General features: G+C 42.5%; 1 protein-coding gene across 1 annotated transcript in view; it reads left to right on the top strand.

Annotated features, from left to right (window-relative positions):
* The window catches only part of LOC123513916 (transmembrane protein 131-like), an 80,996-nt gene extending 54,601 nt beyond the window's left edge, over positions 1–26,395 (top strand). Inside the window, 3 exon segments of the mRNA XM_045271403.1 lie at positions 11,264–11,468; positions 21,590–23,884; positions 24,883–26,395. Coding sequence (XP_045127338.1) covers positions 11,264–11,468; positions 21,590–23,884; positions 24,883–25,388 — 3,006 coding nt within the window. The 3' untranslated portion in view covers positions 25,389–26,395.
* Positions 26,396–27,369: the final 974 nt, after the last annotated feature.

Raw genomic sequence — 27,369 nt, 5'->3', positions numbered from 1 at the left:
AGAGAGAGAGAGAGAGAGAGAGAGATGTGAACAGTCTATGCCATTTGGTAATTTTAGACACAAGGCGGGACGCATGTAGCTTATCTTTAGTGATTGGTGGAGACAAGAATGGTGGGAGGAGCACTAGGATTTCAAGGACAGCATACGGCGTGTGTAGTTGATATCCAACACACTATACGGGACAACTGAACTGAAGAAAGCTCAGAAAAGAAATATTACGTCTACGTAGGCGTCACCGTATTTGCTACTGGGGCTTCATGACGCCCACATAAGCGTCACCGTATTGAAGGGGTTAAATAGAGTTTTGAATATGAGAAGGTATTACATATCTGCTTATTCCAGCATAATATTTTAGTAATAGAGGAAATGAAGATAAACTTGTATATTATGTGTGTGAGCTAAGGAAAATTCTCTGGTTATAGAGTGAAGAGAGATATCTGTAGTTAAGGTGATGTGGCAGGGAAATGTTGTTGCTGGAGAGAAGTTTGTTTTTGCTGTTGTAGCCACTGCTGAAGAACAGGTTAGCCGTGGAAAACTACCACGGGTAATGGCAGTGGCAGATTCACAATTAAAATTGTTTGGGGGGACTAACCTGAATTCCTGTATCCCTTGAGATTGGTGATGAGCTGCTGCCAGCAAATTGAGCCTTGTCAGCCGGGGGCACAGGTTGTGGATGGTCACATGGGTGGAGCGGGATGTATCTATTGACCTCCCATGTCAGCCGACAGTGACGCAGCAGAGCGTCAGAAGGGTGTTGTCTGGGGTTAGCAACAAGGAGGCCCTAACTATGTCCCACTCAATCCCAAGCCAACAAAGCTTTTGTGTGGAGTGAGGGCAGACTTGGCCCAGTTTACCTTGAACCCCATGTCTGCCAACACCCTCAACATCACCCACACGCTCTGTGATACACCCTCTCTGGTGGGTGAATGTATCAACCAGTCATCTAGGTACATGAGAGTGGAGACACCTGCCTCTGCTAGGTGCGCCCCCACCACTCTTGCCAGCTTGTGAAGACTATTTGGTCAAGCAAGAGACCAAAAGGGAGTCTGGTAAATTGGATGTCTCTTTCCCCACCTGGAATGCCAAAAACCAGCAAAACCATGGTGGATAGGGACATGCCAGTATGCGTCCTGGAGATCCAGGGACATTAACCAATCTCCCTTCCGGAGTGCTGTTCAGACCTGGGTCACCAGCACCATCTTGAAGTGAACGGGTTTCAAGTACAGGCAACCCCCGTTTAACGAAGGTTCATACAACGAAATTTCGCTATAACGAAAGTTTCATTTTAATACCATCTGCTCGTTTAACGAACACCAAACTCACTTTAACGAAGTTTTATCCAGGTAATTTTTTTCCAAATTTGAAAGCCCCACTGTATCATGCAAGCTGACAGGCTTTTGAATACATCAGGAGCTGCTGGTACTAAGGCCTGCCTCAGGAGAAATCCTGAGACACCTATAGAATAAAGATCAAGATCAAGCCTCTCGTGGACAACACAGGCTCTGCCGATACAAAGGCCTGACTCAGAAGAAATTCTGTGTCACCTGTAGCATCAAGATCAAGATCAAGATCACATGCACCACTCACTGCCCAATCAAAACATAACAGCATCACCAGCAGCTCATCTTCCTTAGTTCAACTTACCACCAAAACACCCTGCAATGTGGCCTAATGTTCCTAGGAAGACCAGGAAGTGTCTTACTCTCGAAGTGAAGCTGGGTACTATTCACAGACAAGAGAGAGGCCAGGAAACTAATAACATTGCTTCCCACCATGGCTTGACTCCATCTACTGTCTACTATTTTCAAGTCAAGATACTCTATTAAGAAGGCTAGTGAGACCTCATCTTCCTTGCAAGCTAAAAGAACCACCAGAACTTGTGACTCTACAATGGATAAAATGGAAAGCCTTGTGGAAATGTGGAACATAAGTTTTGTATGCAGTACCATGATGCGCACTTTGTTTACATTCCACAGGTTGCCGGTTAGTGTATTTCCGTTTCACTCTCCTCCTTCATAAAGTTAAGATCATCAACATTATAAAGTTACGTACATACATACATTAGTGTACATTATAATGACTTAAATTAAACTACCTAAATGTTTAACTTCATAATTTTTACTTTCATTAAACCTTTTACTGTACTATGATGCACTCTCACTTTGCTTACTCTCAATGTAAGTTCAAATCAGGGGTTATACCTGTTATAATCGGTTCACTTAACGAAGTTTCGCTTAACGAAGTGTTTTTTAGGAATGTAACCCCTTCGTTAAACGGGGGTTGCCTGTACTTGTTTAGTGTGCTCAGGTCCAAAATTTTGCTTTGTTTTCCCCAAGTCTTTCTTTGGCATGGTAAAGAGATGAGACAGGAAGACCCGCCCTGCCACTCTTTCCACCACTTCCCTCGCAAAGAGTTCTGTGATGGAGGCACTACCGACAGGGACACCTTGGAGGAAGCAGAGAAACGATGAAGTGGCTGTAGGTAAGAAGCAAGAAATCAGACTGGCTGAAGAGAAAGCAAGACTGCCTGGTGGGCTGGAGCCAGAAGACATAATCAGACAAGAAGGTGGATAGAGGTTTGCTGGAGGAAACACCCAAGGCTAGGTGAGGCCATGGCAGATGATCCTGGCAGCCCACCCTTACACTGGCCATACGAGGTGCTGGCCTGGGGACCTTCAGAAGCCTCTGTTGAAGCAGCAGGGCCTGCTAGCTTTGGGGCTGTGTGGAGGCACACCGGGGCTCCGAGGGCTCGGGGTGATGTGATTGCTGGCGCCAAAAGGGCTGAGGCTGTGAACAGATTCACTAGCACTGGTTGCTCCTCCCTTGTTGGTTGGGGTGGTAGGTCCGGTGTTATGGCTGTGGGTGACCCAATAGGGTCAGTGGCTGGGAATGAAGACGGGGCCTGGAAGCGACGGTGGCTTTAGATCTGAAAGAAGGGATGAAGATTAGGAACATGGCTGGGAGGGGAAAGGGGAACCTGTAGTTATCCGCGTGGCCATCTGCCCAGACCAGAACACCCTGACAAGCCACAGAAGGGCTGAGGTACCTTGTTTGGGGAGGAGGCTAGATATTGATGACAGCTGGGATAGATGCAAAGACATGATCCGTTACTTCTTGATTAAAGAGACCGAGAGACAAGGGAGCTGCCCTCACAGTGTCTTGCCGGGCAAGCTACTAACGATATACAAGCAGTTATATGAATCTGTTTGATGGTGATGCAACTCATTAAATGTAATATAGGGACATGTTGATTGCATGGAGTCACAAAGAGATATTAACAAGATTTATGAGTGGAGTCAGAGGTGGATATTGGAATTTAATGTGAACAAATGCTTTTCAGACTGAAATTGGTAAAAGTAAGAAAATATCTGAATGGGGACTATAAAATTGGGGAGGAAATCATAATGAATAGTAAGGAAGAGAAAGATCTGGGAGTGGTTATTCAAGATACTTGGACCCCAGAAAGGCACATAAGTGGCATATTTGGTTAATGAGTATTAGGGAAGCATTTCATTACTACATGGGCAAAGGTATGATGAATAAGGTCATAACCACCATGATTAGAGCCAGGGTGGAATACACAGCAGTGGTGTAGTGTGGTGTGGTGTGGTCTCTGCTTATGAAAAAGATTTCAAGAAGTTGGAAAAGATGGTGCTGGAGCTGAATGACCTAAACTATGAAGAAAGATTGAAGGAAATGGGATTGCCAACTTTGCACTATAGAAGAGAAAGAGATCTAATAACCATGTACAAAATAATGAACAACATTGAGAAGATAGACAGACAAGACCAGGTGTTGGTGAAAGGAGATGGAACAAGATGGACGACAGGACACTCAAATAAGATCGAGAGGAGTCAGCGTTCAAAGTGAAAGAAGGGGGGGAATATTCTCCTTTTTTTGTATTATATAAAAGATGTGTACTTTTGTAGTTACTGCCACCACATGGGTTATATTTTGCCTTTATAATTTTTATTTAAAATTTTATTAATGCATTGTAAACTAGGCGAGTGATCTACAGGCGCTTAAAGGAGAAACTCATGGAAAACCAGATAAAAGTTTATCATTGGAAGAGATTTGAAAAATTAACAATAAAATAAATGTTTCCCATAAATTTTTCTTCTGAACACGTCCCTCCATTTTTTTCTAAATGACTCTGTTTTTTCTTGGAGTTGTGGGATTCTATACAAAAAAAATGGACACAGTAATGTAGCATAAGTATTAACATATTTCTTTATATTGGTTTGATGGTGCCAGGCTTGCTTTAAGTTTAGAGAAAACCTCATTGGAACAAGTTTTGGTGTTGCATTGAAGGTGTGTGTATCACTGGTGTTGCATTGAAGGTGTGTGTATCACTGGTGTTGCATTGAAGGTGTGTGTATCACTGGTGTTGCATTGAAGGTGTGTGTATCACTGGTGTTGCATTGAAGGTGTGTGTATCACTGGTGTTGCATTGAAGGTGTGTGTATCACTGGTGTTGCATTGAAGGTGTGTGTATCACTGGTGTTGCATTGAAGGTGTGTGTATCACTGGTGTTGCATTGAAAGTGTGTGTATCACTGGTATTGCATTGAAAGTGTGTGTGTATCACTGGTGTTGCATTGAAGGTGTGTGTGTATCACTGGTGTTGCATTGAAGGTGTGTGTGTATCACTGGTGTTTTGATAATACTAAAGCTTACAATTTAACCTCAAAAACAAATAAGAAATATATACAGGCAACCCCCATTTAATGAAGGTTCACACAATGAAATTTCGCTACAACGAAGGTTTCCTTTTACTACCATCTGCTCGTTTAACGAATACCAAACTCGCTTAACGAAAGTTTGAAAGCCCCGCTGTATCACGCAAGCTGACAGGCTTTTGAATACACCAGCGCCTCTCATGGACAAAACATGCACCACTCATTCCCCTAGTTCAAAACAATAACAGCGTCAGCAGCAGCCCGTCTTCCCTCACTCTACATGCTACGAAAATGCCCTGCAATGTCGCCTAGCATTGCTAAGAAGACCAGGAAGTCTCTTACTCTCAAAGTGAAGCTGGATATTATTCACAGACACGAGAGAGGTGAGAAAACTAATAGCATTGCTTCCCACCATGGCTTGACTCCATCTACTGTCTACCATTTTCAAATCAGCAGACTCTATTAAGAAGGCTTGTGAGATCATATCTTCCTTGCAAGCTAAAAGAACCACCTGAACTCGTGACTCTGCAATGTATAAAATGGAAAGCCTTGTGGGAATGTGGTACATAAGTTTTGTATGTGGTACAACGATGCATCTTTTGTTTACATTCCACAGGTTGCCAGCTAGCGTATTTCCCGCTCCACTCTCCCTCCCTTCATAAATTTAAGATCATCAACATTATAAAGTTACTTACATACATACATTAGTGTACATTTTAATGATTTAGTCAAATTAAACTGCTTAAATTTTTAACTTCATAATTTTTACTTTCATTAACCCTTATGTTGTGGCGATCGTATATGAACGATTGCATCAGTGCGTCCGTAGCAACGGCGATCATTCCTGTAATCAAGAATTTTCGCACCTCATGTTTGAGCTCCACGCGCGGTTTCTCAAGTCAGATGGTGAGTGGAAGTATCTGGCTTCTTTTTCCACCCTAAGTGTTGCCACTAGCTCTGTATATTTAGGGGTAACGAAGCTATTCTCCCATTCTGAGGGCGACACTTGGCAACCCCAGCGACCCACTGTGTTGAAAGCACCCTGATAAGAGCGAAGGGACGTCTCAGTTCATAACACACTATGGAACAAGACAGATAATTTTTATTTAGCAGTGCTTCTGAGCCTGACTACAGTGACAGTGATTATGAGGAAGAAACTGAAGAAAGTGAAGACAGCAGTAGTGAAGACTCGGAAAATGATTCAGAGGATCCACCTGTTTTCTCAGAACAGACAGAAGACAGAGATAGTGGTGATGGAGAACAGACTCCAAACATCATATTGAAAACCCAGAGTGGCTCACGGAGACGCAGGCATGCCTCTCGTGTTCTGGGAAGACGTGTGTGTGTGAGAGAGAGAGAGAGAGAGAAAGAGAGAGAGATGATACCTAAATGTTATTTGCTTGAAACTTGATATGAAAAGGGGTGAAGGAATATACTCTCTCTCTCTCTCTCTCTCTCTCTCTCTCTCTCTCTCTCTCTCTCTCTCTCTCTCATTGGAAGTGTAACATAACATAACATAACATAAATAATAGGATAACAAAGGGCCACCAGGGCCCATCTAGGTTATCCTGTATCAGTCGCACAGTGACCTCGTCATCAGTACTTAAAGATACACTTACAAGTACACAATACATTATATACTAATTCTAAATATTTGGCCCATTAACAGGGCTAAGTCCTGCAGTGAAATCCTCTACAATTTGTGGTCCCCATACATGGGGATCATGTCTTGTTTAACTATAGTAAATTTCTTATAAAACTATCATGCAGTGCTATACATAATTATAAATCTAATAAATTTAAGTGCTTATCTAATCTGTTTTAAACATTGTCAAACTAGTGCTATTTACAACCGTCTCTGGCAATGCATTCCAGAAGTCTACCACCCTATGACTAAAGAAATATTTTCTTATATCTAACCTGCAGCCTTGCTTTCTAATCTTCCTGCCATGATTTCTAGTCCTACTTCCCTCCTCTAAGGTAAAGAAAGATCTCACATCTATGTAGTTTGTATCTGAGAACATTTTAAATAACTCTATCATATCCCCTTATACATCTCTCAAATGAAAACATGTTTAATTCCTTTAATCTATCTCTATACTCCAGGCGCTTTAATGCTGGTATCATCCTAGTTGCTCTTCTCTGAACTGCTTCTAACATGTTGATATCCTGCCTATAGTGGGGTGACCAGGCCTGTATGCAATACTCTAAATGGGGCCTAACATAGGAATTATATAAGCTACGCACCACTTCCTTACTTTTATAACTAACATTTCTATTTATAAAACCCAGGATCCTATTTGCCCTATTTCTTGCTTCTAAACATTGCTTTGAAAATTTCATAGTCCTGTCTATCACTACTCCTAAATCCTTTCCTTCCTCTACTGCCTCTAGCCAACATCCCTCCATCTCATAGCTAAAGTTTGTGTTGTCTTTACCTAAATGCATAACCTGACACTTTTAGAATTAAACTCCATCTGCCACCTGTCTGCCCATGCTATCAGCCTGTCCAGGTCTCGTTGTATTCTGTAATTGTCCTTTTCACCCTGTACTGCACATGCTATCTTAGTATCATCTGCAAACTTTGATACTTTGCTACTAATTCCTATATCTAAATCGTTAATGTACACCAAGAAAAGAAGAGGTCCTAGCACTGATCCTTGGGGTACCCCACTAACCACTTCCTTCCACTCAGACATTGCCCCATTTAATACTACTCTCTGTTTCCTATCAGAAAGCCATTCACTAATCCAATCAACTAACCTACCCCTATCCCATGTAGTCTCAATTTGTACACTAGCCTCCTATGCGGTACCTTATCAAACGCCTTGCTAAAATCTAGATATATAACATCTATGCTATTTCCATCATCTAACTCCTTGGTAATATATTCTAAGATATCGAGCAAATTTGTAAGACAGGACCTCCCTGATCTAAAGCCATGTTGGGTATCTCTAATTAATCTATTCTCATTTAAATGCTCCCAAATACTACCCTTAATGATTTTTCTAGTATCTTACATACTATACTAGTTAAACTGATCGGTCTATAATTATTCGCATCATCCTTCCTACCTTTTTTAAATATTGGAGTAACATTAGCTAACTTCCAGTCCTGAGGTATCTCAGCAAACCTAAGTGATCTTTCAAAGATTAACTTAAGTGCTTCAGAAATACTGTCTACACCCTCCCTAAGTACTCTGGCATGTAGCTCATCAGGACCACCAGCTTTCCTATCGTCTAGTTCAAGAATAAATTTCCTAATAATTCCCGGTTTTATATCAATATTTTCTAAAGCTCTTAAACTACTGTCGCACTGTTTGTAACAGGATTTCCTATTCTTTCCTAGTAAATACTGAAGAAAATTGTTCATTCAATAATTCTACTATGTCTTCATTTTGATCCACTACTACACCATCTTTTCTGAGTGGTCCAATCCTATCCTTATTTCTTTTATCACTGACCTTGTAATAACTATATAATTTTTGGGATCTTTACTCCCAGCTCTAGCTAGTTTTATCTCTGCCTGCCTTTTACTTTTTTTATAACCTTACTCAAATCATCTCTGACCTGTCTGTACCTAATCAAATCTACATCTTCCCACTTTTCTGCAACTCTCTGTATGCCCTCTTCTTCTCTCTGATCTGGCTACCTATCTCATGAGTCCACCATAATGGCTTCCTGTTTCTCTGCCTTATATCTTTGTAAGGGATACACTGCATCACTATACCCTTTACTACAACCTTAAAAATATCCCACATCTCCTGTGCAGTTTTATTTCAAAACTATCTTCCCAGTTTACCTCTCCTAATAACTGACGTAACCTACCATAATTGCCTTTCTGATAGTTTGGGACTCTAGTCTTATTCACTATATTATCCCTACTGGAATTAATGATAAATCTAATTATATGATGGTCACTGTTTGCTAAAGTCTCTCCTACCTCAACTTCCTTTAAACAATGCTCAATATTTGTTAGTACTATGTCTAAAACCTTCCTCCCCCTAGTAGGTTTAAATAGTTATCCTGAAAACTTTCCATAAACTTATTTTCACTAGCATCTCCTACCATCCTCTCAGTTTACTGACTTAAGATTAAAATCCCTAAGATAATTGTCTGACTAGTACACCCCTATTTATCTCATCTACCATAAGGTTGTCTACATCTGCTGACTGGTTAGGTGATCTATAAAAGCTCCTACTCTAATAACCTTACTTTTGTTTACTCTAACATCCAGCCATAAGGACTCTACTCTGTTATCTACCTTAATACCATTAACCTGACTGGAAATGAAGGATTTTTTTACATAAATAACTACTCCTCCACCTATCCTACCAATTCTCTGGTGTAAATACATAATGTATCCATCTACTTCATATTCTTTCCTATTTTCCCTAAACTTTCCCTCATTTACCCATGCCTCTGTGACACATACAACATCTAAGTCCTCCTCAACTATATAACTAGATAACTCGTCCTTCTTGTTCCTAAGACTCCTGGCATTTACATCTGCTCTGACATCGTTCCCACCTACATGCAAAACTACTACACCCTCCCTCTCCATCCCCCCAACCCTCTTCTGCACCTCCTCACTCACTGCCTTCACACCTGCACCAGGCATACACACGTTCGTCCTCCTATCCCTGTCTTTCCCACAGAAAGTGCTATCTAAGTACCTAACCTGAGAGTCACCCACCACACACACCTGAGGTGTGCTAGGCACAACCCTCCTCCTCCTCTCCTCTATCCCTTTCTTTCTCCTTTCACTCACCACAACCACTTCATTCACTCCACTCTCACTCTCACTCTCCCCCTCCCCCTCCAACAAACCGAACCTGTTTTCACACTCAACAGGTTTAGTCCTATCCTCCCTAACTGCCTCCGCTTTCCTTCCCCTCGCAACCTGCCATCTCTGCCCATCCTGACTACTATCTTTCCCAGTCTGGCTCGCCTGCTCCCTCTTCCCCACTCTGCTATTCCCGACAGAGGGCCAAGCCACCCTGTCGCCCTCAGAAGGTCCAACCTTCGGCCTAACACTGATCTCCTGCCTAATTTCTCTTCCAAGATGAGAGAGAGAGAGAGAGAGAGTGAAAGTGTGTGTGTGTGTGTGTGTTTGCGCGGTGTCATCGCTCACCGAGCTGTTTCTGCTTGACGGATCACACAGCGGAGGAGGAATCCTTGATAAGGCAATAACTAAACTTTCAGAGGTCACATCGAGCTAGAAAGTACATCATTGTATTCAGAATAACAAAGAGAAAATAATTATTAGTATTCAAACAGTCTTCTGACAATTTCTAGATTTACCATTTTTAGCTGACATGGGATATTGGAAAATAGTTTAATCACTGGAACATAAGGATTAAACCTTTTACTGTACTATGATGTACTCTCGCTTTGTTTACTCTCAATGGAAGCTCTTCAGGGGTTAAACTTGTTATAATTGGTTCACTTAATGAAAATTCACTTAACGAAGGGTTTTTTAGGAACGTAACCCCTTCGTTAAGCAGGGGTTGGTACATACATTTTCCACCCCCAAGACTACATTGTTAATTTTTATCACCACCTCTCCCAACTAACTTGGTATCTGGGGAATTCACAAATTTTGTCGCAGTGAAAAATGGTCAGCGTCTCAGACATGAAGAGTTATGTCACAAGTTTCAAAATTTGGTCATTCTGGTTATTTCACTTGACATTCAACAAAGTAAGAATATCACATCAGGATGTAGCCCACCTGTCACAAGGAAGTACTGTCAACATCTGGCTTGCTGGGCACTCAGCCATCTTATATAGTAACTGAATGACACCCTTAGTACTCCTCCACCAGTTTGAAGTACATCTTTGTTTTTATAGATCCCTGATAGAAGTCTAATAGAGTGCATTTTTAAAATTTCTCTGATATATTTGTCAGTGCAATTTTTTCCTTAGTTCCAAATGGTTGACAGTTGTGGTACATCTCGTCTTAATCTAAAACATCTTGTGATCAGAATTTTTCAGGTGACTGGCCTAAGAAAACATTAATTTTATTTTTAGTCAAGTTGATCAATGTGTTCCTCGCCAGTGGGCAGTTAAAATTTCTTCCAATCCCGTCATTCCTTTAGGATATATTAAAGGAAATAATAGTATGTAATGGTAATCATAGTAAATACAAACAAATAAATAAATTATTGAAGATAATGATTTTGATTAATTATTTTCATGGTCTTTTTGTCATTTGGTAATTTGCTAGTTAACCTCACAGTTCATCCCATGACAAAACAACATCAAGAAGTATAGTTTTCCACATAGAACTGTGGGTATTTGGAGTGAGACTTAGCCCTGTTAATGGGCCAAATATTTAAAATTAGTATATAATGTATTGTGTACTTGTAAGTGTATCTTTAAGTACTGATGACGAGGTCGCTGTGCGACTGATACAGGATAACCTAGATGGGCCCTGGTGGCTCTTTGTTATCCTATTATTTATGTTATGTTTATGTTATGAGAAGGCAGTTGCAGCAACCAACATACACATATTCAGAGAAAAGGTGCATAAATACAGATAGGTAAATAAACCACACATCAAAATTCACTCGTTTCTCCCATGGCAGGTCAAAGTGCGTCTGTCCTTCACGCCGCCCGATGAGAGGACCCACACTACTGTGCTGCTGGTTCGCAATAACCTGACAGTCGTTGACACAATGCTGGTCCAGGGCCGCGGTGGGAGAGGCTTTCTCAAGTTTGGCAACCGTAAGCCTGGCTCAGCCCTCCCCCTGGCTTTCAATATTGGGGCCAAACACTTAAAGGACTGTGATAGTAAGTATGGCAAATGCAACATGTGTGTGTGTGTATTTACCTAGTTGTAGTTTTACAGGGCCTGGGCTTTATGCTCGTGTGTGTGTGTGTGTGTGTGTGTGTATTCACCTAGTTGTATTCACCTAGTTGTAATTTTACAGGGCCTGGGTATCATACTCGTGTGGCCCCGTCTCCATATCTACACACATCCAACTTTCCTTTAAAACTATGCACACTCCTTGCTGACACCACCTCCTCACTCAAACCATTCCACACCTCCACACATCTTTGTGGGAAACTATATTTCTTCACATCCTTCAAGCATATTCCCTTGGCTATCTTTTTACTATGCGATCTTGTAGTTCTATTTAAGTTTTCCTCTCTCAACATCATTTGCTCATTATCCACTTCATCCAGTCCATTCAACAGTTTATAAACCTGTATTAAATCTCCTCTTTCTCTTCTTTGTTCCAAGGTAGGCAAATTCATTTCTTTTAATCTCTCCTCATAGGTCATTTCTGCCAATTCCGGAACCATTTTTGTTGCCATTCTCTGCAATCTCTCCAACTTCCTTATATGCTTCTTTTTATAAGGGGACCAAACCACTCCAGCATATTCCAATCTTGGTCTAATTACCATACTAATTAATTTCTTCATCATATCTTTATCCATATAATGGAAGGCTAATCCAATATTTTTATCAAATTATACGTTTCTCCAAACATCTTATCAATATGAGCCTCAAACTGCCCATGGTCTTGTATTATCACTCCCAAATCCTTTTCCTTTTCCACCTTTTTCAACACTACTTCTTCACCCATCTTATATGACCCTCTTGGCCGTCTTCCACTCTTCCCATCTCCATCACATGACTTTTGCTCAGATTAAATTCCATTTGCCACCTCTTGCTCCACTCCCAAATCTTATCCAGGTCTGCCTGTAAAATTTCACAATCTTCTTCACTCTTCACACACCTACACAACTTCGCATCATCCGCAAACAAATTAATATAACTGTTTACTCCTCTGGCATGTCATTTATATATACCAGGAAAAGTATTGGTGCCAGCACTGAGCCTTGTGGGACTCCACTCTCCACCACCAACCAGTCCGACCTTGCATCCCTTATTACCATTCTCATCTCCTCCATCTCAAGTAGTTTTCCATCCACTTTAACACTTTTCCTTTCAGTCCTCCATAAATCTCTACTTTCCATAACAGTCTCTCGTGAGGTACCTTGTCAAAAGCTTTCTTTAAATCCAAATATACACAGTCCATCCATCCCTCTCTCTCTTGTATTTTGTCAACCACTCTTGAATAAAAGCTCAGTAGATTTGTTACACATGACCTCCCTTTCCTGAAGCCAAATTGATGATCCGATAATAACTTATGATCCTCCAGGAACCGTATCCAATATTTCTTTATCACCCTCTCACAAATCTTACCGACCACACTTGTTAGAGACACAGGTCTATAGTTAAGAGGCTCTTCCTTACTGCCTCCCTTATAAATGGGCACCACTTCAGCTCTCTTCCACTCTACTGGTACTTCCCCTGTTTCTAATGAGCACCTTATAATATCATATAATGGATCAATCAATTCTTCTCTACACTCCTTCAATAATTTTCCTGAAACTTCATCTGGTCCCATCGCTTTATCATCTTTAAGTTCCTCCAACATTTTATATAACTCCTTTTTTGGTATCTTAATGTCCTCCATGTGCACATTTCCTTGTATATTCTGTGGCTTTACAAACATTGTTTCTTTAGTAAATACTTGCTGAAACCTATTATTTAGCAATTCCGCTATATTCTTAGGGTCATCTACTATCCCTTGCTCTCCTTTTAATCTTTCAATGGACTCTCTCTTTTTAAGTTTACCATTTATGAACCTGTAAAACAATTTTGGGTGTTCCTTACTCTTGTCTACAATATCTTTTTCAAATTTTCTTTCTTCCTCCTCCTTACCCTCACATACTCATTTCTTGCCACTCTATAATTCTCCTTATTTAGTATATTCCTGCTCTTTTCCATCTTTTCCAAGCCACATCTCTTTTCCTTAGCCTTAACACAAGTTGCATTAAACCAATCCTTTCTTCCTTCCTCTCTTGGTTTATACTTTGGTACAAATTTCATAACTCCTTCTTTATAATATTTCATAAAAATCTCATATTTCTTTTGCACTTCTCTGATTTGTAACATCTCCTCCCAATCTAATTTTCTGAAATAATTTTTCAAACTTTCTGTGTCCATCTTTCTATAATTCAATCTACCACTCCTGTATGTCTCGTCCTTCCTTCGCTGTGTTGTTGCTATCTGCATTTCCATAACCACATGATCACTCTTTCCCAAAGGACACTTGTATTGTATATCTCCACATAGGTACACTTCTCTTGTTAACACCAAATCCAGTCTAGCCGGTTCATCATCTCCTCTATATCTAGTATTTTCCTTCACCCTCTGTTCCATCATATTTTCCATCATTAGATTAAGAAATCTCTCTCCCATGCTTCTTCTCCAACACCACTTACTAGATTTTCCCAATCCACCTCCTTACAATTAAAATCTCCTACTAGTATCACCTTTCTTTTCCAGATAATACACTTTCCAAACTCTGTAAAGTATCCTTGATCATATTGTCGTATTCCCTTAATGTCCAAGAATTTGTTTTAGGAGGTACATAGGTCACCATAATTATTAATTCTTTTCCATCACTTTTTATCCTTATGCTTATCACTTCTGCGTTGTTCTTCCCATACCAAACCTTATCCACATTTATTTCTTTCTTCGTCATAATCATAACTCCTCCTCCACCTTTACTCTCCCTATCCTTTCTCCATATATTATATTTATTATCCAAATTTATCTTTGTTTTTTCATGCAATTTTGTCTCAGTCAAACACACGATATCAGGCTTCTCCACTATCATATAGTCTTGCAATTCCAATCTACTTGACAGTATCCCATCTATATTAGTATACATTACGGTCCACCCACTGCTCCCTCTAGGGGTTCCTCCGTATTCCTTCTTTCCATATACCACTTTCTGACTCTCTCTCTATAACTCTCCAAAAACTTTTCTCTTTCCTCCTCAGACCGCTCATCATTTTTCCTTCTCGCCTCTTCCACCAATTCCTTATATCTTCTCCTCTCTTCCTCATTTCTATTCTTTCTCACAAACACCTCTTTACAACCTTCTATCTCTCTTAACTTTGATGTTCTATATAGGACATCCTCCGCAGATTGTTTTGTGTGTGTGTGTGTGTGTGTGTGTGTGTGTGTGTGTGTGTGTGTGTGTGTGTGTGTGAGTGTGTGTATGTTTATCTAGTTATATTGTACAGGGTTTGAGCAGGGCTCATAGTGTCCTATCTCCATGTCTCTATTTCTCCAATTTTTCTTTAATATGTTAGGTCCTTAAGTTCTGGTACCATCTTTGTAGCTATCTTCTGGATCCGTTCTAATCTTCTTATATCATTTTTAAAGCTTGGAGACCACACCACTACTGCATATTCCAGCTTTGGAAGTATCATACTTGTAATAATATTTTTCATCATATCTTTGTCCATGAATTGAATGCCTCTCTAATATTAGTCAACATTTTATATGCTAATCCAAATATCTTACTTATGTGTTTTTCGGGGTTCAGATTTTCCTGTATAATCACTCCAAGATCGTTTTCCTCTTTGGTTTTCATTATTTGTTCCTCTCCCATCAGATAGTTCCATACCGGTTTTCTGCTATTTCCTAGTTCCATTATGTGACAATTCTTGGCAATGAACTCTGATTTCCACTTCCCACTCCACTCATAGATTTTGCTTATATCATCCTGCAGCAGCAAACAGTCTTCTCGGGTTTTGATTTCTTTTAGCAATTTTACATAATCAGCAAACAAATTAATATAACTGTGTGTGTGTGTGTGTGTGTATTTACCTAGTTGTATTTACCTAGTTGTAGTTTTACAGGGCCTGGGCTTTATGCTCGTGTGGTCCCGTCTCCATATCTACACTTATCCAATTTTTCTTTAAAACTATGTACACTCTTTGCTGATACCACTTCCTCACTCAAACTGTTCCAAGTCTCAACACATCTTTGCGGGAAACTAAATTCTTTAACATCTCTCAGACATCGTCCCTTCCTTAGTTTCTTACTATGCGATCTTGTGCTTCTAAAGTCATATTCTTCTCTCAGGATCAGTTTCTCATTATCCACTTCATCCATTCCGTTAATCAATTTATAAACTTGTATCAGATCCCCTCTCTCTCTTCTCTGCTCCAAGGTTGGTAGATCCATTGCCTTTAGTCTCTCATATGCCATCCCTTTAAATTCTGGAACCATTCTTGTAGCCATTTTTTGTAGTCTCTAATTTTCTTATGTGTTTCTTTTTATGGGGAGTCCACACAACTCCTGCATATTCCAATCTAGGTCTTATTTTAGTACTTATCAATTTCTTCATCATTTCCTTGTCCATATAGTGAAATGCTACTCCAATATTCCTTAGCAAATTATACGCCTCTGAAAATTCTATCAATATGGCTAACCGGTTGATTATTTTCTTCCATTGTCACTCCCAAGTCCTTTTCCTTTTTACTTTTCTAGTTCTACTCCATCTCCCATCTTATAGATTCCCACTGGTCGTCTTTCACTTTTTCCCATTTCCATGACATGGCTTTTGTCCACATTGAATTCCATCTCCATTTTTGCTCCATTTCCAGATCTTGTTTAAGTCTTCCTGTAGTATTTCACAATCCTCTTTTGTTTAATGATTCTGCACAGTTTCGCATCGTCCGCAAACAGATTTATGTAGCTGTTCACTCCTCTGGCATGTCATATATATAGAAAAGTATTGGTGCCAATACTGACCCTGTGGCACTCCGCTGTCTACTGTTCTCCACTTGGACTTCATATCTTTAACTATCGTCCTTATTTCTCTTCCCATTAAGTAATTCTTCATCCATCTCAATGTGCTTCCTTTTAAGCCACCCTTCTCCTCTAACTTCCATAGTAATCTTTCATGTGGCACTTTATCAAAAGCCTTTTTTTAGATCTAAATAAATACAGTCAACCCATCCCTCTCTCTCTTGTACTTTATCAACTATTCTAGAGTAGAAACTCAATAAATTTGTCACACATGACCGACCTTTTCTAAAACCAAATTGGCTTCAAGAAACCCGATCCATTGCTTCTTTATTACTTTTTCACACATCTTGCATATTACACTAGGTTAATATGCAAGTGTGTGTGTGTGTGTGTGTGTGTGTGTGTATTCACCTAGTTGTATTCACCTAGTTGTAATTTTACAGGGCCTGGGTATCATACTCGTGTGGCCCCGTCTCCATATCTACACACATCCAACTTTCCTTTAAAACTATGCACACTCCTTGCTGACACCACCTCCTCACTCAAACCATTCCACACCTCCACACATCTTTGTGGGAAACTATATTTCTTCACATCCTTCAAGCATATTCCCTTGGCTATCTTTTTACTATGCGATCTTGTAGTTCTATTTAAGTTTTCCTCTCTCAACATCATTTGCTCATTATCCACTTCATCCAGTCCATTCAACAGTTTATAAACCTGTATTAAATCTCCTCTTTCTCTTCTTTGTTCCAAGGTAGGCAAATTCATTTCTTTTAATCTCTCCTCATAGGTCATTTCTGCCAATTCCGGAACCATTTTTGTTGCCATTCTCTGCAATCTCTCCAACTTCCTTATATGCTTCTTTTATAAGGGGACCAAACCACTCCAGCATATTCCAATCTTGGTCTAATTACCATACTAATTAATTTCTTCATCATATCTTTATCCATATAATGGAAGGCTAATCCAATATTTTTATCAAATTATACGTTTCTCCAAACATCTTATCAATATGAGCCTCAAACTGCCCATGGTCTTGTATTATCACTCCCAAATCCTTTTCCTTTTCCACCTTTTTCAACACTACTTCTTCACCCATCTTATATGACCCTCTTGGCCGTCTTCCACTCTTCCCCATCTCCATCACATGACTTTTGCTCAGATTAAATTCCATTTGCCACCTCTTGCTCCACTCCCAAATCTTATCCAGGTCTGCCTGTAAAATTTCACAATCTTCTTCACTCTTCACACACCTACACAACTTCGCATCATCCGCAAACAAATTAATATAACTGTTTACTCCTCTGGCATGTCATTAATATATACAAGGAAAAGTATTGGTGCCAGCACTGAACCTTGTGGGACTCCACTCTCCACCACCAACCAGTCCGACTTTGCATCCCTTATTACCGTTCTCATCTCCCTCCATCTCAAGTAGTTTTCCATCCACTTTAACACTTTTCCTTTCAGTCCTCCATAAATCTCTACTTTCCATAACAGTCTCTTGTGAGGTACCTTGTCAAAAGCTTTCTTTAAATCCAAATATACACAGTCCATCCATCCTCTCTCTCTTGTATTTTGTCAACCACTCTTGAATAAAAGCTCAGTAGATTTGTTACACATGACCTCCCTTTCCTGAAGCCAAATTGATGATCCGATAATAACTTATGATCCTCCAGGAACCGTATCCAATATTTCTTTATCACCCTCTCACAAATCTTACCGACCACACTTGTTAGAGACACAGGTCTATAGTTAAGAGGCTCTTCCTTACTGCCTCCCTTATAAATGGGCACCACTTCAGCTCTCTTCCACTCTACTGGTACTTCCCCTGTTTCTAGTGAACACCTTATAATATCATATAATGGATCAATCAATTCTTCTCTACACTCCTTCAATAATTTTCCTGAAACTTCATCTGGTCCCATCGCTTTATCATCTTTAAGTTCCTCCAACATTTTATATAACTCCTTTTTAGGTATCTTAATGTCATCCATGTGCACATTTTCTTGTACATTCTGTGGCTTTACAAACATTGTTGTGTGTGTGTGTGTGTGTGTGTGTGTGTGTGTGTGTGTGTGTGTGTGTGTGTGTGTGTGTGTGTGTGTGTGTATTTATCTAGTTGTGCTTTACAGGAAAGAGCGATATTTGTGCTGTCCTATCTTCATCCAGTTTAGCCTTACAGTTATGAATATTTCTTGCTTGAAATGCTGTTTCATCCAAATTGTTCTATATTTCTATGCTTTTATTTGGGTAGTTTTATTTCTTAGTTTCTCTTCTACACAGTCTTTTTCAGTTTCATGCTGTGTCCCATTGTATCTCTTGAGTCCCACACCGATAAGTCGTCTTTGTCAACTGTGTCCATCCTCTTCCATGTTCTGTATATAACAATTAGGTCTCCTCTTTCTCTCATCTGTTGCAATGTTGAAAGTTTTGATATCTTTAATCTGTCCTCATAGGTGAGGTCTCTCAAACTTGGAACCATTTTGGTTGCGACTCTTTGAATCCTTTCTATCTTTCTTATTATGTGGTGACCAGGTAAGTGCAGCATATTCTAGTTTAGGTTGGATCATGTCTTCTATTATTTTTTTCCATCATCTCTTCATCTATATAGGTAAATGCCCATTTCATTTTCTCAGTAACTCAAAGTTTCCCCAAATATTTTGTTTGTGTTTTTCTGGTAATAAATTGTCATTTATTGTAATACCCAGGTCTTTTCCTTCTTAGTTTTTTTTTTTATTTCTACCCCTCCCATAGTGTAAGATCTTGTCTGTCTTCTTTTGTTTTTCCCTAGTTCCATCATTTTTCAGTTTTTTGTATTAAATTCTATATCCAATTCTTGCTCCACTTGTGTATCTTACTCAAATCTTTCTGCAACATTATCTACTCATTTCAGTAACTTTGCATCATCTTCAAGTAAGCTTATATAACTGTCCACCTCATCAACCATGTCATTAATATAAACTATGAACATTACAGGGGCCAGAACCATTCCCTGTGGAACTCCACTTATAACTCTGCACCATTTTGATTTTTCATCTTTTATCACTTCTCATTTCTCTGACCTTTAAAAAATCTGACATCCAATCCAGTACTTTTCCCTGTAAACATCCTATATTTTTTTTATTTTCCATAGCAATCTTTAATGTGGTACTTTATGAAAAGCTTTTTTCTTTTTAGATCCAAGTAGACACAGTCTGCCCATCCGTCCCTCTCCTGAATTATATCTATTGCTCTGCTGTAGAAACTCAATAAGAACAAACAAGATCTTCCAATTCTGAAATCAAATTGTCATCCATTTAGTGTGTGTGACTCTTCCAGCTGTTGCATCCATTTGCCTTTAACAATTTTTTCAGCTTTTTTTGCAACTATGCATGTTAGGGACACTGGTCCCTAACAGTGGTTCTTCTTTATAAACTCCCTTGAAAATTGGTACAATATTGGCCCTTTTCCAGTCTAGAGAGACTTTTGCTTCCTTAAAAAAAACACACTATGATAAGTAATATCTCTGCCAGCCGTTCACTACTTTTCCTCAATATCCAATTTGACAACCCATTCGGCCCTTGAACCTTATTCACATCCAATTTTTTCATGATTTTCTTGATTTTTTTGACACCCACATGAATCTCCCTCACTATCTTGTCCCTGTGACCTGTTCTTGTTCCTTCAAATTTGTTTTCTTTGGTGAATACTGATGAAAAACACATATTCATTAATTCTGCCTGTGATCTTGCATCCTCTTATGTGACATTATCAAGTTTTAATATATCTATTGTTTGCTTCTTTTTTTTCCATTCTCATGTCTATAAAAGAGTTTCAGCTCATTTTTCCATTTATCAATTATATCTTTCTCATAGTTCCTTTGTTCCTCTCTTAGGGTTTGGACATTCATTTTTTACTGCCTTAAATTCTCCCCAATTCTTATGTCCTCCCTTTTTCTCCATATATTCCTTGCTGTGTCTTTTTCACTTTTACTAATTATACCAGTAACTTTGTTGTATTTACTTAGTTGTATCTTACAGAGCTAGAGCAGGGCTCATAGTGACTTGTCTCCATATCTAGTTTTATTCAACTTTTCCTTAAATTTTTGCTCACTTTCTGCTGTTAGAATCTCATCTCTCAAGCTGTTCCAGATGTCTACTGTCCTATTTGGAAAACTAAACTTTGTAATGTTCCTCAAACATTGACTTTTCCTGATCTTCTTAGAGTGTCCTGTTGTCTGTGTATCTATATCTTAAATCAGTGATACCAAATCTTGTCTGTATGTTTTCCATCCTCTCTACAGTCTATCTTTCAAAGTTGGTAGTTCCATTTCCTTTTGTCTATCTTCATAGAGAAGGTCCTTTATTTCTGGCATCATCTTTGTGGGTGCTGTTCAGATTCTTTCTAGTTTCTTGATGTCTTGTTGCATATATGATGACTACGCCACTGCTGCATATTCAGGTCTAGGTCTTATCATCATTGTTATGATCGTTTTCATGATACTCTTGTCCATGTAGTTAAATGCCACCCTGATATTTGTTAGTGTTTTTTATGTTAAAGCAAATAATCCATTTATGTGTCTTTTTGGGGTCAGAGTGTTTTGTATAATCACTCCCAGGTCCTTCTCTTCTTTCTTTTTCATTATAAGCTCTTCACCCATTTGTACTCCCAAGTAGGTCTTCTATTACTTTAACTTATTTTCATTACATGGTATTTTTCTCCCTGCAATTCCATACAATTCTCATTGTCTTTATTACTCTTAAGAGTTTCACATCATCAACAAAAAAATTTATGTAGCTACTCAGGTTCCCCTGTATATTGTTAATTTGTATTTGAAACATTGTTGGTGCCAGCACTGACCCCTGTGGTATGCTACCAGCTATTGTGCTCCAACTTGATGGGGTGTCTCTTATCACTGTTCTCATTTCTCTTCCTGTTAAGTAGTCCCTCATCCAGCTTAAAATGCTTTCCTGTACTCCTATATGTTCTATTTTCCATAGGAGTCTTCTATGTGGTACTCTGTCAAAAGCCTTTTTAATATCTAATTACATTGTGTCCATCCATTCATCTCTTACTCTTGCACCTCATCTCATATCTGTGTATAGAAACTTATTAGATTTGTTATACATGATCTTCCTTCTAAATCCAAATTGGGAGTTATTTAACTTTTCTTGCAAAGCGACATGTTTCTAACTTGGTTGAGTGACACTGTGGAGGAATACAGGTGTGGTAATCATTACAGGAAGGCTGAGAGGTGTGTGTGTATTACAGGAAGGCTTAGAGGTACATGTGTGCATTGCAGGTGGGCGCAGCAGCCGTTACTACCAGCCAAACTTCACAGTGAAACGTTCGTTTGTGGCACGTAACACGGGAGAGCTGCCGGTGCAAGTGTGGGGCTTCAGGGTGAATGAGGCGCAGTGTGAGGGCTACGGCTTCAAGGTGCTGGACTGCCGAGGCTTTCAGCTGGCACCCAACACCAGCCACAGGGTGGACATTGCCTTCACCCCAGACTTCACACTGGCCAAGGTGCAGCAGCGCCTCGTCATCCACACCAGCCTGGCTGAGGTAGCAGGTCAGGCGGGTCCCTCCGGCCAGGTGGAGTACTCCCTGGTGGCCACTGTGCCCGCCCAGCTTCTAGCAGAGTGTGGGGCGGCCGTTCCACGCCCCACATGGGAGGCGCCGCTTTACTATGCTGTGGTGCTGCTGATGGTGGCCATGCTGGGTGGGGCGGTGGTGCTGGCCTTGCTGGAGGCTGACCACATTCTTAAGATCACAGTGGTGGCCATGACCACCACTGTTCCAGCCAATGGCCATGTGCCGCCCTTCGACAAGACTAAAGTGTTTGATCTCCATGCCATTGGTCAATCTGACACCCGCGGTTCCTCTGCCGGACTCAGGAATGGCTACGTCAATGGCCACGCTGTGATGGAACGACCCAAGAAAGCCACGGCCATGCAGGATGTGGTGGCCAATGGCCGCAAGCCTGGTTCCGGTGGCCGCAAGACTGGCCACGGTTCGGCTGCCTCCTCAAGTACAAAGACTCGCTGCCCTCGCCCAGCAGACTCGAAGGCTGCCAGTGCAGACAGCAGCGGGCCAACCTCCCCCCCCTCGGACCATGTGGCCGCCCACAATCAAACTAAGAATAGTAACAAAAACAAAGGAAATCATTATATCAGTAATAACAGTAACAATAATAACAATAATGTCAGTAACGTCAATAATAACAATAATAATATTAAAGGAAGCAACAAGAATATGGGGTCCATGTCATGGACGAGTTTCTTCCAGCGAGCAGTGGGCAAGGTGGAGGGCAGCAGCGGCAGTGGAGAGGGACGCGAGGCAGGCCGCCGCTGCCCTTCCTCCTCCTCCTCCTCTTCTACCACCCGGGAGGATGCAGTGGCTGTACAGCGCCAGTCTGTGGGCACAGAGACAGACCTGCCGCTGGTGGAGGCACTACACAGGGTGCGGCGACGAGCACGACCCGTCCCCACTCACCAGGAGGAGGAGACGTCCTCTACCACAACTGAGAGCTCTAACACTGATGAGCTGTCCCTCGGTGAGGCAGGCTCCGGCAGACAACCAGAGCCTCCTATCCCTAGCCAGGCCAGCAGCAGCAGCTGCAGTAGCAGTGGCAGCAGCAGCAGCAGCAGCAGTAGCAGTAGCAGCAGTGGTGGCAGTGGAGGTGGAAACAGCAGCAGCAGCAGCAGCAGCAGCAGTCGAGCTACCAAGAAGAAGAACACCAAAACTAAGAGTCCCACCACCAAGACGTCTGGAAGCCGTGGCGTCACAGTCATTCCGCACCACGAGGATGCCGGCCATGCTGGTGTCGGCGGTGGCTTTGAGTCTGGCACTGCCAAGGCCAAGGGTGGCAAGAAGGGCCGGGAGTCGGGCAGAGGAGGATCGGTGGATTCCTTTGTCCCGGAGAGTCTGGAGCTGCCGTACAGTGTCAAGCCAGTGAGGCTCCTGGAGTCTGGGCGGGACAAGGAGCAGCCGCCACGCACGCCCCGCACCCCAGCCGCCGGCAGCAGTGGCCGCTCCTCTCCCACCACTTCCTGGGAGGACCCTCACCAGACACCACAGGAACAGGACAACAGCCCCCCAGTCTTCAGCCCCAAGCCCCTCCCAGCACAACCCCAGCCTCTGGCACCCCGCGAGTCCTCTTACTCTGCTATCTTGCTCGGCACGGACAAGCAGAAGGCCAAGAACACACCCTTTGCCAAGGTTAATCCTGAAGTGAAGCGAGTGGAGAAGCCCCTTGGAGTGATTGGCCAGAAGACCACCAACCCTCATGGGGCTGGGGGTGCCCTGGGGGCACTACGGGGCATCTCGGGACCCGCCGTCACCATGGCTGCCACCATGGCGGCCGTCCCTCTCCTCCCCACACCAGACCACCATCCTGCCCCACCCTTCTCCCAACACTCTCTCAAAGATGACTTCACTCGCAGTCTGTACAGTGCGGGGCACGTGGAGCCCTCCTCTCCCCACAGCATCCACTCCTGGGACCCTAAAACTCTCAGCGCACCCCCTGCCCTCAGGCCTCCCCCGGGCCTGCCCCAGCAGAGCCATGACACCAGCCACCGCCATCCCAGTCTACAAGGTGAGTGCCACCACTCAGCGCCCAGTACTGGTGATTCAGAATAAGTTTTCTCAGCTGTGATAGCAGTTGTTTGTTTTGTGTACATGTATAGTGTGTGTGTATGTGTGTCAGTAAATACTTCCTGTGTGTGTGTGTGTGTGTGTGTGTGTGTGTGTGTGTGTGTGTGTGTGTGTGTGTAATTCATCATGGTCTCCTGCTGGTCACCCAGCCAGCCTTCCCCATTATGGAGCGAGATCAGAGCTCATAGACCAGTCTTTGGGTAGGACTAAGACCACAACACACTCCACACACCAGGAAAGAGAGGCCACAACCACTCGAGTGACATCCCATACTTACTTCCTGCCAGGTGAACAGGGGCTACATATTAAGAGGCTTGCCCATTTGCCTTGCTGCACCTGGGACTCGAACATGAGCCTTCTCAGTTGTGAGTCGAGTGTGCTAACTGCTACACTATGCGGTGAGTGTTTCACTGTTTGATCTGCTGCAGTCTCTGACGAGACAGCCAGACGTTACCTTATGGAACAAGCTCAGAGTTCATTATTTCCGATCTTCGGATAGGCCTGAGACCAGGTGTGTGTGTGTGTGTGTGTGTGTGTGTGTGTGTGTGTAATTCACCTCGGTCGCCTGCTGGTCACCCAGCCAGTCTTCCCCATTACGGAGCGAGCTCAGAGCTCATAGACCGATCTTCGGGTAGGACTGAGACCACAACACACTCCACACACTGGGAAAGCGAGGCCACAACCCCTCGAGTTACATCCCGTACCTATTTACTGCTAGGTGAACAGGGGCCACACATTAAGAGGCTTGCCCATTTGCCTCGCCGCCTCCGGGACTCGAACCCGAACCCTCTCGAGTGTGAGTCGAGCGTGCTAACCACTACACTACGCGGTGTGTGTGTGTGTGTGTGTGTGTGTGTGTGTGTGTGTGTGTGTGTGTGTGTGTGTGTGTGTGTGTGTGTGTGTGTGTGTGCCAGGTTATTGATCCATGTTTTCCTGCAGGTGAGGAGGACTGGCCCCGCTATGAGCACTTGCAGGTGGCCAGCCCGCTGTGGACTGAGGGGAGTGGAGCGACAGGTGCCGGCTACCACCACCACCCTCACCACGCCCCACACCCCCACCACCATCCCGAGAGCCCCACCTCTGCCCCCACCCCCAGTCTGTGGGACTCCCTTTCTAATATCTGGTCACCTCCCTTCTGGGGGGCAGATCAAGGACAGAATCAGCTAGCTTCCCACCACCAACACCACCAACACCACCAACAACAGCAGCAGCAACAGCAGCAGCAGCAGCAGCAGCAGCAGCAGCAGCAGCAGCAGCAGCAGCAGCAGCAGTCTCCATGGAATAACTCCCTGCAGCAGAGTGTGGCAGTAGGTAATGACGCCAGCGGTGCCGTCTCTAAAGGCTTGGGGTTTGATCCGTTCCACTCTGTGGGGAACATCTGGTCCTCCCCGGCCACGCACCCCACAGACCTGTGGCCGCCACACTCTGCCAAGAAGGATGTCTGAGCTGCCACTGCTGCTGCTGCCACCACTACACAGCTTTCAAATCTTTTATCGTTTAAAAATTCTGACGTTTTCCGAGAGCCTGACTTGCTTCAAGCTGCAGGCTCTGATGGAAAGTATGTTCCTTTTATTCTGCATCACTTATTTTTGCTGACAGATGAAGAAGATTGAAGCGTAGCATAGGACGGCCTTTTACTTAACTTTTTGTTGCAAGGAAGTGTGAGCGTGGCCAAGCAAACGTACTGATTTTTCTTTGCTAAGATTTTAGGCCTGATTGGCTGGCTTCACTGCTCTAGCTCACCTACACATGGAGGGAAGGAAGATTCTCTCGCTAAACACTCATGGACAGTTTTGTTCAGCGTTTTGGATTTGAAAAACAAGAGGTTTATATTTTTTGATTTACTTAACTTTTTGTGCCATATCGAGCTATTGTTTGCTGTCTGAACAGCCATGGCCACCTTAGGACATTTTAATCTCAGCAAATCACTGCTCTTTGTGATTTCACTGCATTGATCATAAAGTCAACTTAAGGTTTGCAAAACCTTACTCTGCGACAGATTACTCACCGCTTCTGAAACTACAAATATGCCAATTTGCCAAACCCACCAGACTGTGAGGGGCAGACCGAGGGTGACTGCACCATGCCACTGTGAGACAGTGTGAGATCAGACTATATGTTGCTGCGACTGGAAAAGGAACACTATACTTGTGCTGGCATAATGTAACACACACTCTCACCTTGCTGATATACTCCCATACAGTACATTGATACATTTACACACCACACCACACTACCCCCCATGTGCCACAGTCCATAGTAGTGCACTCATACATCACACTGGTAGCATGATTACTGCTGCTATACAGCACATTCTGCATTATATGAATAGCTACACACACACACACACACACACACACACACACACACACGGCCCGGTAGCTCAGTGGTTAGAGCGCTGGCTTCACAAGCCAGAGGACGGGTTCGATTCCCAGTCGGGTGGAGATATTTGGGTGTGTCTCCTTTGACGTGTAGCCCCTGTTCACCTAGCAGTGAGTAGGTATGGGATGTAAATCGAGGAGTTGTGACCTTGTTGTCCCGGTGTGTGGTGTGTGCCTGGTCTCAGGCCTATCCGAAAATCGGAAATAATGAGCTCTGAGCTCGTTCTGTAGGGTAACGTCTGGCTGTCTCGTCAGAGACTGCAGCAGATCAAACAGTGAATTACACACACACACACACACACACACACACACACACACACACACACACACACACACACACACACACACACACACACACACACACACACACTCACTCACTCACTCACTCACTCACACACACACACACACACACACGCCCGGTAGCTCAGTGGTTAGAGCGCTGGCTTCATAAGCCAGAGGACTGGGGTTTGATTCCCGGCGGTGGAGATATTTGGGTGTGTCTCCTCACGTGTAGCCCCTGTTCACCTAGCAGTGAGTAGGTACGGGATGTAAATCGAGGAGTTGTGACCTTGTTGTCCCGGTGTGTGGTGTGTGCCTGGTCTCAGGCTTATCCGAAGATCGGAAACAATGAGCTCTGAGCTCGTTCCGTAGGGTAACGTCTGGCTGTCTCGTCAGAGACTGCAGCAGATCAAACAGTGAAACACACACACACACACACACACACACACACACACACACACACACACACACACACACACACACACACACACACACACACACACACACATGCATGCATATTACTTTGCCATCACAATCACACTTGTTAGTATTGGTGACTCCAAGAGTCTGTATAGGAACCTGTCATGGTAAGGTGAAGGGATGATCTGGCCAAGCCACACAACAGAGATGTTAGTCTAAGGTTATGATAATAAGGACGGTGAAGCTGTTAGTAACACTGCTAAGACAAACACACAGGTTTTTCTCAGTCAGTGTTGTCAACAACAACTACTGCATCCTTACTACTGTAACCCTGCTGATGTATTCT

This window comes from Portunus trituberculatus, chromosome 5, assembly GCF_017591435.1.
Source record: "Portunus trituberculatus isolate SZX2019 chromosome 5, ASM1759143v1, whole genome shotgun sequence".
Classification (NCBI taxonomy): Eukaryota; Metazoa; Arthropoda; class Malacostraca; order Decapoda; family Portunidae; genus Portunus; species Portunus trituberculatus.
This window is presented reverse-complemented; position numbering and strand designations above follow the sequence as displayed.